The sequence below is a fragment of the Lipotes vexillifer genome, unplaced genomic scaffold (genome assembly GCF_000442215.2).
Source record: "Lipotes vexillifer unplaced genomic scaffold, Lipotes_vexillifer_v1.1 scaffold77, whole genome shotgun sequence".
In the NCBI taxonomy this organism is placed as follows: Eukaryota; Metazoa; Chordata; class Mammalia; order Artiodactyla; family Lipotidae; genus Lipotes; species Lipotes vexillifer.
The window spans coordinates 2,171,637-2,190,667 of NW_006792456.1; the positions used below are offsets into that span (position 1 = coordinate 2,171,637).

Consider the following 19,031-nt stretch of genomic DNA (forward strand, 5'->3'; position numbering starts at 1 on the left):
CTAGTCTGCACTCTGGAGGTGGACGTTGACCCAGGAGCGACCAGGCTGGAGACTGGGCTAGACAGTCAAATTCTCTCCTGGGAAATTGGAATCTTAGGCTGAATCAGTGGGTGCCTTGCTGGGAGGAGATGTAGCCTTTGGGATTGGGGGTGGCATTTGGGGGCAACAGAAAGTGGGTCTTGTGCAAATGAATTAGGGAAAGCCGGCCTGTGCAGAGAGCGCGGCCACAAGCAGGCACCAGACCCAGGAGAGCAGTAGACACTGAGATGGGCTGCCTCAGAGCAGGAGAGGAGAAGGGGAACTCCCTGGCTGGGTTCTAGGCATTTTCTGATTCATTTCTAAAGCCAGTTTCTTGGGAGATGTTGCTTCCTGCTCTTGGATTCTATGAAATATCCCTATCTTTCCAATAAAGTCATTCCTTATTCTTATTTTTAAATTTAAGCTGGCTTGAGTGGGTTTCTGAAATCAAGGATATGAAGAAATTTTTAAAAAATCAATTATTCTTGTGTTAGGAAGGTAGAATTATGGGTGTGTTTCCCCCCCAAATTTTCTTTACTACTGTTATTAAACTGTATTTTTCTTTTTCTTTTTTGAAGCACAGAGGAACGATTTAGGTCACCGCTCCTTTTTTTCCACTGCCTGCTGCTCTGTAATATATAACCACGGAAATATTCTGAAGACAGGAGCAGAAGCAAAGAGCAAAAAGTATAATTTGCCCCTGAATAAAAGTAACCCTATTCTTTTAGAATCCTCACATTTTTATTAACTAGAAATGTCTATTCACACAGAATAAGAGAATTGAAAGAGATAGCTGTCCCCATCACTAAGCAGGTACAGTAAATCACACATATTGCAGGTGCCTAGAGCTTTATAATCCAGAGTGATTCATACATGTCACCCCAGTTGCTATAGAATTTACAAGTTAGAACAATTCCAAAATTGGTACTAAATAAACCAAACACATCAGGGCATTTGCAGTGAAAATGGGAATGAGATGTCCTATCATGGCTCAAACTGTTGGTTGGTAAAAGATCTTACAGTCCTGATATTTCTGGAAATGAACTAACAGCAGCGAGAAAATACCCTTCCATGTTTCCTCTCTTTCCATTTATATTTTTTCTTTCTCAGGCATTCTGTGCAGGAGCTTTTATTCAGGGGTAGCTGCTGTTCCTGCAGAAGCCCGATGAGCTTTTCAGTTTTCCTGGGACCTAGGGTTGCCATGGACACGGAAGGCTGCGGAGGCTGGCGGCTGTGCCATTCCCCACCCCTGACGAGCCAGCTGGCTCCGGCAAGTGTGTTCACTATTTTTGACAAGATCAAAGGAATGAAACAGATCCCTGCATCTAAGTTCTGCTCTCTTCCCTCTGTAGACCCTCGAGGCCCTGCTGTGAAAAGCTAGGCTGATCTTGAGGCAGCCTGGCACATGCTGGAGGGTAGGCATTTTAGGAACTGGGAGATCAGGAGCAGAAGAATGTCAATATGACACACGTCTCACGGCAACAAAATTGGAGTTAAACCAGGGAAGATTCACGGGTACACTTGCTCTTATTCTCCAGATGGCATAACTCCTCACTAAAAATCAAAAATATTCTGTTCTCCTTTCAGGCCACAGAAACCATTTGGTCTGATCCTCTTAACTAACTGAAGGGGCCACTTAGGATGAGAGGCAAAGTGGCTTTTTAAAGACCCTGGCCTCCTTACTCTGTCTTTCCCATCACCCTATGTGCTAATTGGACCACAGACTCTGGCTTTGGGCAGAATTATGGAAATAGTGAGGTTTGCCTCTCTCCCTGCAAAGTGATGGCTCCACAATGAGGACCTTAAAACTGACCTCCGCCCAGGCCACTCTATGGTGGCAGCCCACCGATCCCCGCCAAGGGCTTATTCTTCCCATCCGGAGTTTATTCCTCTTTATATCCCTACATCTGACAGAGGGCCTACAACACATTTGAAGAATTAAAAAAAATAACCTTCCCCAAATGTAAATACACTGCAATGTCCCGTCTCATCGCCATTTAGGATAGCTACTATCAAAACCAAAACAAAACAGAAAATAACAAGTGTTGGTGAGGATGCAGAGAAGTTGAAACCCTTGTGCACTGTTGGTGGGAATGTAAAATGGTGCAGCTGTTGTGGAAGACAGTATGGTGGTTCCTCAAAAAATTAAAAGTGGAATTATCATTTTTTCCAGAAATTTCACTTCTGGGCATATACTCAAAAGAACTGTACACCCTGTTCATAGCAGCATTATTCACAATAGCCAAAAGTTGTAGGCAACCCAAGTAACCACTGATGGATGAATGGATAAACAAAATGTGGAAATAGGCAGTCTACCTGAAAAAGAATTCAGAATAATGATAGTAAAGATGATCCAAAATCTTGGAAACAGAACAGACAAAATGCAAGACACATTTAAAAAGGAACTAGAAGAACTAAAGATGAAACAAACAACAATGAACAACACAAAAAATGAAATTAAAAATACTCTAGATGGGGTCAATAGCAGAATAACTGAGGCAGAAGAATGCATAAGTGACCTAGAAGATAAAATAGTGCAAATAACTACTGCAGAGCAGAAAAAAGAAAAAAGAATGAAAAGAACTGAGGACAGTCTCAGAGACCTCTGGGACAACATTAAACGCACCAACATTCGAATTATAGGGGTTCCAGAAAAAGAAGAGAAAAAGAAAGGGACTGAGAAAATATTTGAAGAGATTATAGTTGAAAACTTCCCTAATATGGGAAAGGAAATAGTTAATCAAGCCCAGGAAGCACAGAGAGTCCCATACAGGATAAATCCAAGGAGAAATACGCCAAGACACATATTAATCAAACTGTCAAAAATTAAATACAAAGAAAACATATTAAAAGCAGCAAGGGAAAAACAACAAATAACACACAAGGGAATCCCATTAAGGTAAACAGCTGATCTTTCAGCAGAAACTCTGCAAGCCAGAAGGGACTGGCAGGACATATTTAAAGTGATGAAGGAGAAAAACCTGCAACCAAGATTACACTACCCAGCAAGGATCTCATTCAGATTTGATGGAGAAATTAAAACCTTTATAGATAAGCAAAAGCTGAGAGATATCAGCACCACCAAACCAGCGTTACAACAAATGCTAAAGGAACTTCTCTAGGCAAGAAACACAAGAGAAGGAAGAGACCTACAATAACGAACCCAAACAATTAAGAAAACGGGAATAGGAACATACATATCGATAATTACCTTAAATGTAAATGGACTAAATGCTCCCACCAAAAGACACAGATTGGCCGAATGGATACCAAAACAAGACCCATATATATGCTGTCTACAAGAGACCCACTTCAGACCTAGAGACACATATAGACTGAAAGTAAGGGGATGGAAAAAGATATTTTGTGCAAATGGAAACCAAAAGAAAGCTGGAGTAGCAATTCTCATATCAGACAAAATAGACTTTAAAATAAAGACTATTAGAAGAGAAAAAGAAGGACACTACATAATGATCAAGGGATCGATCCAAGAAGAAGATATAACAATTGTAAATATTTATGCACCCAACATAGGAGCACCTCAATACATAAGGCAAATACTAACAGCCATAAAAAGGGGAAGTCAACAGTAACACATTCATAGTAGGGGACTTTAACACCCCACTTTCACCAATGGATAGATCATCCAAAATGAAAATAAATAAGGAAACACAAGCTTTAAATGATACATTAAACAAGATGGACTTAATTGATATTTATAGGACATTCCATCCAAAAACAACAGAATACACATTTTTCTCAAGTGCTCATGGAACAGTCTCCAGGATAGATCATATCTTGGGTCACAAATCAAGCCTTGGTAAATTTAAGAAAACTGAAGTTGTATCAAGTATCTTTTCCAACCACAACGCTATGAGACTAGATATCAATTATAGGAAAAGACCTGTAAAAAATACAAACACATGGAGGCTAAACAATACATTACTTAATAATGAAGTGATCACTGAAGAAATCCAAGAGGAAATAAAAAAATACGTAGAAAAAAATGACAATGGAGACACGACGACCCAAAACCTATGGGATGCAGCAAAAGCAGTTCTAAGAGGGAAGTTGATAGCAATACAAGCCTACCTTAAGAAACAGGAAACACCGTGAATAAACAACCTAACCTTGCACCTAGAGCAATTAGAGAAAGAAGAACAAAAAAACCCCAAAGTTAGCAGAAGGAAAGAAATCATAAAAATCAGATCAGAAATAAATGAAAAAGAAATGAAGGAAACGATAGCAAAGATCAATAAAACTAAAAGCTGGTTCTTTGAGAAGATAAACAAAATAGATAAACCATTAGCCAGACTCATCAAGAAAAAAAGGGAGAAGACTCAAATCAATAGAATCAGAAATGAAAAAGGAGAAGTAACAACTGACATGGCAGAAATACAAAAGATCATGAGGGATTACTACAAGCAACTCTATGCCAATAAAATGGACAACCTGGAAGAAATGGACAAATTCTTAGAAATGCACAACCTGCCAAGACTGAATCAGGAAGAAATAGAAAATATGAACAGACCAATCACAAGTACTGAAATTGAAACTGTGATTAAAAATCTTCCAACAAACAAAAGCCCAGGACCAGATGCCTTCACAGGTGAAATCTATCAAACATTTAGAGAAGAGCTAACACCTATCCTTCTCAAACTCTTCCAAAATATAGCAGAGGGAGGAACACTCCCAAACTCATTCTACGAAGCCACCATCACCTTGATGTCAAAACCAGACAAGGATGTCACAAAGAAAGAAAACTACAGGCCAATATCACTGATGATAATAGATGCAAAAATCCTCAACAAAATACCAGCAAACAGAATCCAACAGCACATTAAAAGGATCACACACCATGATCAAGTGGGGTTTATCCCAGGAATGCAAGGATTCTTCAATATACGCAAATCAGTTAATGTGATACACCATATTAACAACCTGAAGGAGAAAAACCATATGATCATCCCAATAGATGCAGAGAAAGCTTTCGACAAAATTCAACACCCATTTATGATAAAAACCCTGCAGAAAGTAGGCGTAGAGGGAACTTTCCTCAACATAATAAAGGCCGTATATGACAAGCCCACAGCCAACATCATCCTCAATGGCGAAAAACTGAAAGCATTTCCACTAAGGTCAGGAACAAGACAAGGTTGCCCACTCTCACCACTCTTATTCAACATAGTTTTGGAAGTTTTAGCCACAGCAATCAGAGAAGAAAAGGAAATAAAAGGAATCCAAATCGGAAAAGAAGAAGTAAAGCTGTCACTGTTTGCAGATGACATGATACTATACATAGAGAATCCTAAAGATGCTACCAGAAAACTACTAGAGCTAATCAATGAATTTGGTAAAGTAGCAGGATACAAAATTAATGCACAGAAATCTCTGGCATTCCTATATACTAACGATGAAAAATCTGAAAGTGAAATCAAGAAAACACTCCCATTTACCATTGCAACAAAAAGAATAAAATATCTAGGAATAAACCTACCTAAGGAGACAAAAGACCTGTATGCAGAAAATTATAAGACACTGATGAAAGAAATTAAAGATGATACAAACAGATGGAGAGATATACCATGTTCTTGGATTGGAAGAATCAACATTGTGAAAATGACTCTACTTCCCAAAGCAATCTATAGATTCAATGCAATCCCTATCAAACTACCACTGGCATTTTTCACAGAACTAGAACAAAAAATTTCACAATTTGTATGGAAACACAAAAGACCCCGAATAGCCAAAGCAATCTTGAGAACAAAAAATGGAGCTGGAGGAATCAGGCTGCCTGACTTCAGACTATACTACAAAGCTACAGTAATCAAGACAGTATGGTACTGGCACAAAAACAGAAAGATAGATCAATGGAATAGGATAGAAAGCCCAGAGATAAACCCATGCACATATGGTCACCTTATCTTTGATAAAGGTGGCAGGAATATACAGTGGAGAAAGGACAGCCCCTTCAATAAGTGGTGCTGGGAAAACTGGACAGGTACATGTAAAAGTATGAGATTAGATCACTCCCTAACACCATACACAAAAATAAGCTCAAAATGGATTAAAGACCTAAATGTAAGGCCAGAAACTATCAAACTCTTAGAGGAAAACATAGGCAGAACACTCTATGACATAAATCACAGCAAGATCCTTCTTGACCCATCTCCTAGAGTAATGGAGATAAAAACAAAAATAAACAAATGGGACCTAATGAAACTTCAAAGCTTTTGCACAGCAAAGGAAACCATAAACAAGACCAAAAGACAGCCCTCAGAATGGGAGAAAATATTTGCAAATGAATCAACTGACAAAGGATTAATCTCTAAAATTTACAGGCAGCTCATGCAGCTCAATAACAAAAAAATAAACAACCCAATCCAAAAATGGGCAGAAGACCTAAATAGACATTTCTCCAAAGAAGATATACAGACTGCCAACAAACACATGAAAGAATGCTCAACATCATTAATCATTAGAGAAATGCAAATCAAAACTACAATGAGATATCATCTCACACCAGTCAGAATGGCCATCATCAAAAAATCTAGAAACAATAAATGCTGGAGAGGGGGTGGAGAAAAGGGAACACTCTTGCACTGCTGGTGGGAAAGTGAATTGGTACAGCCACTGTGGAGAACAGTATGGAGGTTCCTTAAAAAACTACAAATAGAACTACCATATGACCCAGCAATCCCACTACTGGGCATATACCCTGAGAAAACCATAATTCAAAAAGAGTCATGTACCACAATGTTCGTTGCAGCTCTATTTACAATAGCCCGGGGATGGAAGCAACCTAAGTGTCCGTCATCGGATGAATGGATAAAGAAGATGTGGCACATATATACAATGGAATATTACTCAGCCATAAAAATAAACGAAATTGAGCTATTTGTAATGAGGTGGATAGACCCAGAGTCTGTCATACAGAGTGAAGTAAGTCAGAAAGAGAAAGACAAATACCGTATGCTAACACATATATATGGAATTTAAGAAAAAAAAATGTCATGAAGGACCTAGGAGTAAGATAGGAATAAAGACACAGACCTACTAGAGAATGGACTTGAGGATATGGGGAGGGGGAAGGGTAAGCTGTGACAAAGCGAGAGAGAGGCATGGACATATATACACTACCAAACGTAAGGTAGATAGCTAGTGGGAAGCAGCCGCATAGCACAGGGAGATCAGCTCGGTGCTTTGTGACCGCCTGGAGGGGTGGGATAGGGAGGGTGGGAGGGAGGGAGACGCAAGAGGGAAGAGATATGGGAACATATGTATATGTATAACTGATTCACTTTGTTATAAAGCAGAAACAAAAAAATGTGGTATATACATACAATGGAATAGTATTCAGCCTTAAAAAGGAAAGTAATTCTGACACATGTTACAACATGGATGAACCTTCAGGACATTATGGTAAATGAAAGAAGCCAGTTTCAAAAAGACAGATACTGTATGATTCTACTTATATAAAGTACCTGGAATAGTCAAATTCATAGAGACATGAAGTGGAATGGTGCTTGTCAGGGTCTGGGGGAGGGAGAAGGGGGAATTACTATTTAATGGGTATAGGGTTCCAATTTTATAAGATGAAAAGAGTTCTAGAGATGGATGGGGATGGTGGTTGCACAATAATGTGGATGTATTTAATGCCACTCAACTCTATACTCAAAATGGTTAAGATAGTAAATTTTATGCTAGGTGTACTTTACCACAATTAAAAATAATTTTAAAGAAATCTTCCCAATCAAAACATATTCTTCCTATGCTCCAATTTCTCTTGGTCCTTCACTCCATAAAATGTAAATAATAATTGGTTTTAACCCCCTAATGGTCATCATAGTGGTGGGATTCACATATTGTGTCAGGTGTTGTGTGTGTGTGTGTTGGGTTCTAAATAAAACTCACTACACTCTATTCTACATATGCATAAAGATGACCCTCACTGTTCTAAAGCTTTCTCACAAAGGGGCATATCTAGGGATGTTAGCCAGAGAACAAATAGGGTGAAATCCTTGCTTTTTTTTTTTTTTTTTTTAAATCCTTGCTTTTTAAAAAAACGATAAAGCATAGAATATCAAAGAAGGTGGGTGAGAAGCAGCTGCTTCCATTCACCCCCTGGACCTCACTGGTTCCTAGATGTCTCCCAGGCCAGTGTCCTGCTTGATCATACATGCCAGCCTAAGCCCTCAGCACTGTATCTGGATGGTCCTGACGTGAAAGTGAGAGGAACTTATCTGATTTTCCTTTGCCCTTCTTGGGACTTGCACCTCTCACAATAAATGACATGCATGCCTTCTTCCCATCTATTGCACTGTGTAAAATGCTTGCGGGTTGTAACACTTAAGTCCAAATTCTGGTGCAGCAAGTACAGCTACAAGTAAATCCTTCCCTGGCAGAAGGATCAGTCTACGGCCACTACTTCAAGAAATACGAGAAATAAAACAGTCTGGCATCTGAAATAATCCTTTTTTGGTCAAGGCCCTCATCATCTCTTTCTCCTGGTTTATTTTAGTTGCTTTCTAACTCCAGCCTCACTCACCCTCCCCAGGATGGTAGGGAATGCCTCACGCTAATCCCTCAGAGTTACCTAATGCCTACAGGATAAAGTTCTGTGTTTAACTTCCTAGCTTGAGGTAACAGTTCCTTTATTTGCTGTCTTGGCCTTTCTGCATTCCCTGCCCTTCCCGCCCTCAAGTCACTCAGCATTACTGTCTCTTAATCTCCCGTTCTTCCTCCCACCTCCACACAGTGGCACACCCTGATCCTTCAGAGCCTGGGACGCTCGTCTCAGATGTCGCCATCTAGTGAACTTCTACTCGGCTTTCAAGATCCATCTCAAAGGTCACTCCTTCTATGAAGGCTCCATGGATTCCCCCGGGAGCTCTTTCCTCAGAGACACCATTTACTACCACAATAGACTAAAACTTCTCTGAAAGCTGGGACCCTGCCTGTTCCAAAGCAAATCTGCCCCAGACTCCAACATCAGCCAAGTCCCCGGGATGGGTTTTAAAAGTGACCCACCCTAGAGCATGGATGCTGCACCCTGGGTACTTAATGCTGGCTTGGCCCACTCTGAGACCCTGCTCACCACTTCCCCTGTGACTCACCATTTCTTACTCCCTTGCTTTACCCAGTCTGTGCTCTTATATTGTTCAGGTACAAGCATGTCTCCCGCACTAAGTTATAAACTTTGCAGAGAGTAGGAACCACGTCTCACTCTCTTCTGGATCCTCCACACTTTCTGGCTTAAGACTGCACATGGCAAGAGCTAGGTTTGTTACATAAATAGACAGACAAATCCCCATGGCATCTGTGGGCATGACTTGGAGGAGGTAGGGGGTAGATTGGGAGTTTTGAGAGAAACCAGAGAAACTCTAGGTGAGCTGAATGTATCTTCCTACCTCCAATGGAGGATGAAAATTACTTGAAACCTCTTGGGCAGTTCTCTGGGAGATGGAGAACTGGTAGGAAAAGGGAATGCAGTAAGGAGGAGATGCAAGGCAAGGACACAGCATGCCATACTCAGAGGTGAAGTGGTGGCTTGCTATGGGAATAGAAGGCAGCATATATCTTCAGCAGTCTTAAAACTCAATGGCTTGAGTTAATAATAATTACAGGGACTTCCCTGGTGGCGCATTGGTTAAGAATCTGCCTGCCAATGCAGGAGACACTGGTTTGAGCCCCAGTCCTGGAGGATCCCATGTGCCGCGGAGCAACTAAGCCTGTGTGCCACAACTACTGAGCCTGCGCTCTAGAGCCCGCGAGCCACAACTACTGAGCCCACGTGCTACAACTATGGAAGCCTGTGTACCTAGAGCCCGTGCTCTGCAACAAAGAGGAGCCACCACAATGAGAAGCCCATGCACCGCAATGAAGAGTAGCTCCCGCTCGCCGCAACTAGAGAAAGCCCACGTGCAGCAACGAAGACCCAACGCAGCCAAAAATAATTAAAATTATAATAATTTAATAAAAATTTTATTATAATAATTAAAATTTAAAATAATTATAATAATAATTATAGTAGTGGTAGTAATAATAGTAGTAGTAGTGGTAGTAATAATAAATAATAATAATAATATGGAAAAATACTCAAAATGTTAACAGCAGCTGCCTCTGGGTTCTAAAATTACAACCAGTTCTGTTGTGAGTTTCCCCCTCTGTTTTTCTTTAAAACTCAACTGCCATTTGCTCTGGAAACAGTATATGAAAGGACATGATTTTTAAAAACTGAAATTATATTTTAAAAGCCACAACATACTTTACCTCTAGAGTCCCAGTCAATGTGTGTAATGTAACTAGAAGCACCTTTACAGATGCCAACCCTTTTGCTTGTAAGGACGTTGTAAATATCCACAAAGTTATCATGGGATGCCACAGCAAGGTATTTTCCTGTATCTATAAAGAAAAAATGAGTGGTTAACACCAAAACATTTTATGTGGGAATTTACTTGCAGGAACTTAGCATTTTTAAATGGGTTAAAGGTCAAGCAAATATTTAAAAAGCGTCCACTCTTGTAACTTTTTGTCCCAACACGTTTTAAAAAGTTTTTGCTGTCATCTTCACCTTTTGAAAATTTAATGTCAGAGATCATTTCTTTTCTGTGATGGAAGGAGACCATGTCTTCAACAGTGTCGGCATTTACAACCAGGAAACTCCCATCATTCAAGCCAACTGCTAAGGCTTTCCCATCAGGGGAGAAAGCACAGCATCTTCCACCTACAAAAGAATCCACAAAGAGCACTGTTATGATCTGAGACTTTGCTACCAAACAAAGCAAATGAAGAGATGGGGAAATGTGAGTGTGTTCATGGACATGTGACTGTGTCTTTAACACTCTTGGTGAGAAGAACTAAAACTTCATAATTTAAAATATCTCTTCCCTCCAAACCCAAGGACAATGATTATAATATTAAAAATAAGTTTCCAATTTCTTTGAGGTTTATCCATTCATTTTTTCATATCTGAATACCTGGGGTTTTCAAAAGACAAGTAGAGTGAAGGGGGAAAAGGAATAAAGGATTAATATAACCAGTATTTCTGCTCCCAAGACGTGATACTTAAGAATGGGAGTTCTGTAGTAAAATTTCTGGAAACTAATTTTTTTCATATCATGCTTTACACACGGAACTTACTTTAGAGCACCTTGTTGTTCTACTTTTAGTCACTCTAATTCTCTGATCTGTGGATTATAATCCATAATTCTAGAGGTGGAAGATTCTGTTCCTGTCTCTTCTGTCATGAGAAGAATGGAATATGGACATTCTCTCCAAAGGTGTCTGCAAAACTGGGCTGAGGGTGCTACATGATCAATGCTTTCTACTGCTTTGTAGGGTCACAGGGAGACATTTCCACACGAAGAGTATGGACTCGGTGGGGGGGTATACTTAATAAGAATCTTATTTAAGGATAGGCCCCTCCCTGGCCCTGTTCTTACTGTCAAGACTTCGGTGAGCACAGCCCTAGGATGGGACAGTCATGCTGCCTTGTGCTAAGGCATTCCAAACTGAGCTTCCACACCTACCCCTCAGCCACTGTTCAGAGCAGGCTGAAAAGCCACACTCACACCAATAACTTTAAATTGGCTCATCTGAAGTCTAAAATACCTTCCTTCCTTTCTTCATCCATTCACTTTGCAGTTCTTTACCTACTATGAATCAGGCACGGTGCTTGTGCTGAAAGAACAGAAAGACCAGCCCTTGAGGAGGGACAGCACGATTAGGTTAAGCATAAAAATTTATTGTACATGGGCTTCCCTGGTGGCGCAGTGGTTGAGAGTCCGCCTGCCGATGCAGGGGACGCGGGTTCGTGCCCCGGTCCGGGAAGATTCCCACATGCCACGGAGCAGCTGGGCCCGTGAGCCATGGCCGCTGAGCCTGCGCGTCCGGAGCCTATGCTCCGCAACGGGAGAGGCTACAACAGTGAGAGGCCCGCGTACCGCAAAAAAAAAAAATTATTGTAGGAATGATGACACTTGATAGTAAAAGGGAGAGCTATTAATAATTACACCAGGACACCAGCTGTAAACTGGGCTGAATGGCCATCCTAACTCAGATGTGTTAGTTGTTCTTTTGAACTGATTTTTAACCTAGTAAATAAAGTCCATTGGCTGATATTCAAGTCACTCACAGAGAGGACGTGGTCTGTTATTTCCCCAATACAAATTAGTGGCCAAATTATTCAGTCCTGTAGTGGGTAAGAGCATGGGCTTTGGAGTCAGACTTGGGTTTGAATCCTGGCTCCACTACTTGCTGAGACCCAGAAGTCCAGTGTGAAGAGAGGCAATATGGTGGAGGGAGGCATCATCATGCAGTGGCCACAGGTGTGCTCTCTAAAGCCACGCTGCCTGAGTATGAATTCAGTTCCATCACTTACTAGCTGTGCAACTTTGGGCAAATGACTTAAGTTCTCTGTGCCTCAGCTTCATAATTTGTAAGTGGAAATAAAAAAGGCCTTACTCATTGGGTTCCCATGAAGACCAAAGGCAAAGTGCTAGCACGGTTACTGGCTCAGCAATATTAGCCACTGTCATTATTGTCACTACTGTCTTGACACCTTTTTTCATTTTATCCCCCTAGAATACTCTCCTCATGTCTATTTATAAAAGTACCTAGCACAAATACTCTGGGGCCAGGCCCCAATCTCACCCTTTCCTGTCTTAACTTTCACAAATCCTTTGAGCCTCAGCTCTTAGGTTTCCTCCCTGATGGAGTTGTCTCTGGCTGTGGGCCTTACCCTGAGCCTCCACGATACCTTGCTTGTGCCAGAGATCTTCTGTTTTTCCTCACCCACTCTCCGCCCTGCTCTGTGCTGGGAGCTGGGCTTCCTGGACTCGATCAGTGGGCCCCTCACCCGCTGGCTTCTGATTCATTTGGTCAAGGGGCAGCAGGAGACTGGAGGGAGGGTAACAGGGAAGGAAGGATAAAGCACAGGGAGGCTGGGGCATGTGCTCCCTTGGCTGCCTCCCTGAGGGGTCACTGCATGCTGGCTGAACCTCCGGGCTGACGATCACAGCCCCTGCCAGGCTGTCGTCTCACACAGCTCTCACTTTCAAGGTTCCAGTAACTGCCCCTCCTCTTGTCCCTTCAGGTCCAGGGCTGGCAATGGTACCGGGCTGTTACTAGCTGCATCGTGCTGCACCAGCCCTGGTCATTTCCTATACCCTGCCCACCCCTTTACAAATAGTCCCGTTCTGAGACGCTCCTCAAGTTACCCAATTTGAATGGACCAGCCGTTGCTGGGAATCTGTTCAAATCTTGTCCGTCTCTGACACTAGAGACAGGACTGTTCACCCTGGGATCCCCAGCGCCTGATATACAGAAGCTGCTCAATAAATGTTTGCTGAATTTGCACTTCTTGGTATACCTCTTAGCTCTAGTGCATACGGGTGTTCAATACATATTTATTCGTTTCTTGATATTAACTATTATTTTTAAACTGACTTTCATTTTTCAGTAATAAAATCAGTTCTGGAGACTGTTAGGCATAAAAATCAGCAGCATTCTATACAAGCTGATGAGTTTCAACTGGCTCCCACGGTTCTAGATGAGAAGAGGAAGGACATATTGCCCCCAGGTGGCAAATGTCTGTGCAGTGCAAGGAAATAAAGAATAGAGCTGGGCACTGATAGATCAGGCCAGCCTTATGGAACGATTCTCCAGGTGATTAGCTATATGTGTAGCAACAAACACTAAATCCCCATCACTCAGCATATCTGGGGGCATGTAACAGGTGTGCTCGGTAAATATTAGCTGGATGAACAGACGAATGAATCCAATACTTTCGGGTGTAAATACTTTTACAGATGTGTACGGGGACGTCACGTACCTTTTTTGAGTTTCCGTACTGCCAGCATACGGTGCTGGGAGGATAGTTCCCAGATCCGCAGTGTTTTATCGTCGCTCACTGTTGCGCAGACAGGCAGGCGAGGGTGAGTCGCCAGCCCCCATACTTCTCCTTCCATGTGCCCCTGTAGGGGAGGAAACGGGGCAACAAAAACCAGTTCATGCTTCTCGGCTAGCCCTTCCCGCGAGTATCCCAAACAGGTTCAAATATGAACAAACACAGTTTGAGTTTCCTGGAGCCAAAGTGATTGTACTGGATAAATTTTTCGCTTGAACTTGAATCTAAAGCTGGGCCTGCGTGATGCTAAAGCATTCATTTGGAAAGCAAAGTAGGGACTCACATTGCTCCTAAGTTTTGTTTATATGATGCCGAACATCTTTCCATTTAGAAACATCCGAGTAAATAAGGAACTGCTCTCATTTTATCCTGTTTGACATTGAATAAACACAGTATATATGTATCTTTTCATAAAACAGCTTGGTCACAATGACACAAACCACTTTCTTCCATAAAACCATATTCTAAAAAATGGAGGTACCACTTATCTCTGTCAGAGGAATTGGACAGCAATATTCTTGTTAATTAATTCTATTTCAGTTCGTTGAATGCACAGATTTGGCAGAGCAGATTAGAGAGAGCTAAATTTTCATTTTAAGCGTCCTGGGTATAGCTCAGGGTCAGCATTTATTCACAAATTGTTCTATCCGTGGAGCACAGAAAACCGAAAGGGGCTTGATAGGCATTGGACAAATTCCACATGCTGATGTCTTACCACAAACATACTTAACTGGCTTAGAATAATAACTGAGATGAAACAGTGTTTAACGAATGAACAATTAGGGAGAAAATGAATCTGATGTTTCTAACCTATCACTCAGTAAAGCAGTGTAACGAATGATTAGATACGGAACAATAAAACAGACCAGATTGTTTACTGAATTTCTGCTTTTAGTGGCTAATTATAAAAAGGCTTTGCTTAGTAAAGCAAAAAGAAAGACCACACACAGGCATCTGAAAGGTGTTTGTAGTTGGAACGCTTTGGGGAACAGGTGGCTCTCCAAAGAGAAACTGGAAGATTCCGGTTTAACTGGGAAGCTGTTTGAGCAAAACAGTAATTTGGCAGAAAATACCAAGTTCCCAATGCAGCTGACATTCAAATATCTGAGAAGGGCGTAGATATTGGTTTTGAATTTATTAGATTTGGAGCACCCGATATCCCCAGTTTTCTAGTTTCCTTCCCTTTAGAAGCCTCCCACCCCCAAGGCCATGGTCAGAGGATGGGTCAGATGTGAGCCCTCCCTTGTTCTCCACCAGACTGGATCTGCTTGGGGCTCTTTTACAGACTGAGTCCTTTTGCAGAGGACAGGGTTGTGGGGCTCTGAGACCCTTTCAAACCACTGCATCATATATTGATTTAAAATGGTATTTCTTTAATCTAATATGATTATGTACTTTAATTCCTGGATCCTATAGGAACGGACAGTGAGTGAGGCAGGCTGGAAGTCTCTTGAGTGGCACAAGGAAATGAGCTTGGGACTTTACTTTCCTCCTGACCACCCTAAAGCTAATAATAACCAGCTGCATAATTGACAGTTGATTATATTCAAAGTGTATACAATGGGGATTTTCAGAACTCACCTCCTGTCTCTTCTCTCCTCCCCACAACCTATTCTCTTAAAAAAAAAAAAAAAAGCAATCTATTCCAAGTAATGTTGAATTGCCGTGCTACAGAAACTAGAAAAATGGTTCTGAAATCTCCCCACAGCAGGATAGTTGATGGTCTTAACGACGCTGCCTCTACTATTCCTTAACTTTCCCTCGGTGTCCACCTCTCAGGACAGGACTGTCAGCCCCTAGAGTAAGCCCTATTCCACCACACAGAGCGCAGGGCTGGTCTTGGCAGGAGCCCAACAAACACTGATTGAACTGAACTACTGAGTTCTACCTAGGAGGAGATGGCAAATGGTTGATAGACTGGAAGAGGAAAGAGAGATGCTGAGATAAAGGAAAAGAATGGCACACGTGTAAGGAGAGAAGATGGTCCTCCCAGCTCCATCGCCTGCCTGCCTGCCCAGTGCTTAGGGGGTCATGCCTTCTGCACTGTTTTCATGCAGTCTCCATGCTGTGGCATGTGGAGAACAGTCTGGTGGAGTGACAAAGAAAAGGCTCTGGTACCTGACAAAGCTTGGTGTGACTCCCAGCCCTGCAGTTCTTAGCATGTGGCTGTGGGCAGTTTACTGGGTTTTGAGCCCCTCATCTATAAAACAATTACAACTAAGCAAAGCTGTCGTGGAGATGAGAGAGGAATTTTGTACAACAGTATTGCCTGACACATAGTAGGTGCTCAATAAATGGCACTTGTGGTTATTTGCATTATTAGAACAACAGAAACAAATATAGTAAAGAACAGAGTTGTAGAGAATGAAAAAGTGAAAAGCCTTTATTGTCAAATTTAAAACATATTTAAACAAAATTAGCTCAGCTATTATTTACTTTTTAAAATTTGAAAATGTAGAGTTTAAATCTTACGGTGCTATTTAAATCATACTGTAGTATAAATCTTACAACATACTTAGTAATATAGCATGTGGCAAACAATTTAAAGTCTCAAAAATTTGAGGATTAAAAAGAAAGAAACACTGAACTTTCAATAAAATTAAATAAAAAGTCATGGTCAAGGAAAATGAAGGCAAGTGCAGCTGCAGAATAAAGAAATCGCCCCTCAAGGACGCATCTCAGCACCGTTCTCAATCTGGGCTGCCTGTAGCAATCAGCTACAGAGCTTCTGAGGTTTGCTTCTAACACAGAACTTTTTTTAAAAAATACAGATTCTTATTCAGGATATCCAGGGTAGGGCCTGAGCACATGCACTTTGAAAACCTGATCCGTGATGTGTGTGCAGACCTGCTCTCAGGTGTAGCAAATCAGAGGGCCCCTTTCAGTGGGATTTTGGGGACTAGACCTAATACAGCAAGGCTGCAGGCATGCATCAGGTCAGGGAAGGAGGCCTAGCTCCTCAGACCCACAGAAGTCCTAAAGCTTAGATAACCAGTGCATATTCTTTCCATTCCACCTTCTGAACCCACACCCTCATCCCTGCCCGTGCCTCTTCCATCTGTAACTATGGCCTATCCATCACCAAACTGGATAGGACTACCTCCTCACCTCCACAGACTCCCACACCCTCAGGTGACATGTGATCACTTCTTCGATCTTAGAGGATTCTGTTGTTTATTTTAATCTGATTTTACCTGAATAACATTTTGAGGGGAGAGGAAGTGTGAAGAGTATGTTACATGTTTATGTGAATCAAGGCTGAGACTAGAATGATGCACAAAATCTAAGGAGACACATATGTTTGGTGTGTGCAGAGCAAATAATTTTTATTAGTTTGACAGATTTTGACAGATCAAGAGGAAATATACCCAAGAAGCCCCACTCACACCTGGACCTGACTTAGATTATGGACTTTGAACAGATACTATGACGGGATAAGGCTCTTGGGGACTTGGGAGGGGGGATGTATTTTGCATGTGGTAGGGACATGATAATTGGTGGCCAAAGGGCAGACTGTGCTGGACAGGTGACCCTCATGATGCTCCTGGTTTTCACACTCTTGTGTAACCACCCCCCTTTGAGTGTGGTATAGCCTGTGGCTTGTTACCAACCGATAAGATATGGCAAAGGGGATGGATGTTCATGATTACACATATGTGATGATACGATTATGTTATTTAAAGTTACTTAAAGGCACAGTAGTACCCGTTTTCCCTCTTTCCCTTGCTCTCTCTGAGGAAGCAAGCAGCCATGTTGGGGAACCCCATATGACGAGGAACTATAGGCAGCTTCTGAGAGCTGAGGGTGGCCTCTGGCCAATAGCCAGCAAGAAACGGAAGCCCTCAGTCCTGCATCCCCAACGAACTGAACTCTGCCAACAACTCAAGTGACCTTGGAGCAGATCCTTCCACAGTTAAGCCTCAGATGAGACCACAGCCCTGGCCCTTATTGCAGCCTTACAAAACCTTTAACAGAGGACCCAGTTAAACTGTGTTCAGACTCCTGACCTGCAGAAACCATAAGATAAGGAATAAATTTTTCTTTTAAGCTGCTAAGTTTGTGACAATTTGTTATACAGCAATAGACGATTAATACAGCATTTGCCTGACCCTGAAAGTGAGTGTCTCCTTAAATTTTGCGCCCTAAGTGCCCCCCGTTGCCTCACCCTGGTTCCAGCTCTGGTGTGAATCGTGGTTTAGGATGTGTGCAAACACAGTACCTGAATGAGCAGTGTCATTGGGCCATTCTTATCAATTTCCAGGATCTCTCCATTTTTCGTTCCCACTAGGATATGTCCATGTCCCAAAGTGATGGCACGAATTGAAGGGTTATCTTCCAAAAGCAAGCCTGAGGAGGAAAAATTGCATTTAATACTGCAAATGTTATATTTAGTATAATAAAAAATAAAATGATTGTAATGATTATATAAATTCTCTTTTTATAGTTCCAAAGTACTAGGTACTAGGCAATTATCCTTGATATTTCTACCAGGAGCCAAGGGCTCTGAATGTGGAAGAAAAAAGACAGTTGATTTGGTAATAGTTTTCCAAGAACTTAGTACTAGCTTTTCCATCTCTATGAACAGAAAGATTTCTACTGCATACTCGGAGTGGCACCTTTTGAGCTGGTTGACAATGCTGCTCTTTTAATGGCATAAGTCTTCAAGCATCTTTCAAACATATCATCCCAGAGTTCCACAATTCCATCCTTTCCACCTGTTACAAAACCCTGTGAAGGCACACATCAGAAGAATTATATCCATATCCAAATGACAAGGTACCCACCCAGCCTCAAAAGGATTTCCCCTTGGGTAAAGAAGCTTTGTTTGTGTTTTCTTCCTAAGTATAGGAGGCTGAAAAATCTGAATGATAACATAATATTAATATAATATTTTCTGGAAGCTTCTCTCCCCTATTTCTCTAGCAGGATTAAACACTTTCTCATTGTGTGTCCATTTCACTTTCTTCAGACCATTGGTTGGAATTTGGCACCCTGAATCATGGACGGTCATTTCTGTGCCCAGTCCCCTGACTGGAATGTGGATTCTTACAGAAAAGGACCAACCTCAAAGCCTGGCAGAGTTTCTGGTACCTCATATATTCCT

The 19,031-nt window shown here is 41.6% G+C and overlaps 1 protein-coding gene across 1 annotated transcript in view; it reads right to left on the reverse strand.

Annotated features, from left to right (window-relative positions):
* EML6 (EMAP like 6) overlaps nucleotides 1-19,031 on the reverse strand; it is a 325,099-nt gene that overhangs the window by 71,521 nt on the left and 234,547 nt on the right. The window contains exons 19-23 of the mRNA XM_007465682.1: nucleotides 18,544-18,655; nucleotides 18,147-18,274; nucleotides 13,853-13,994; nucleotides 10,592-10,744; nucleotides 10,291-10,422 (exon numbers count right to left, since the gene is read on the reverse strand). Coding sequence (XP_007465744.1) covers nucleotides 10,291-10,422; nucleotides 10,592-10,744; nucleotides 13,853-13,994; nucleotides 18,147-18,274; nucleotides 18,544-18,655 — 667 coding nt within the window. The remainder of the gene's footprint in view (nucleotides 1-10,290; nucleotides 10,423-10,591; nucleotides 10,745-13,852; nucleotides 13,995-18,146; nucleotides 18,275-18,543; nucleotides 18,656-19,031) is intronic.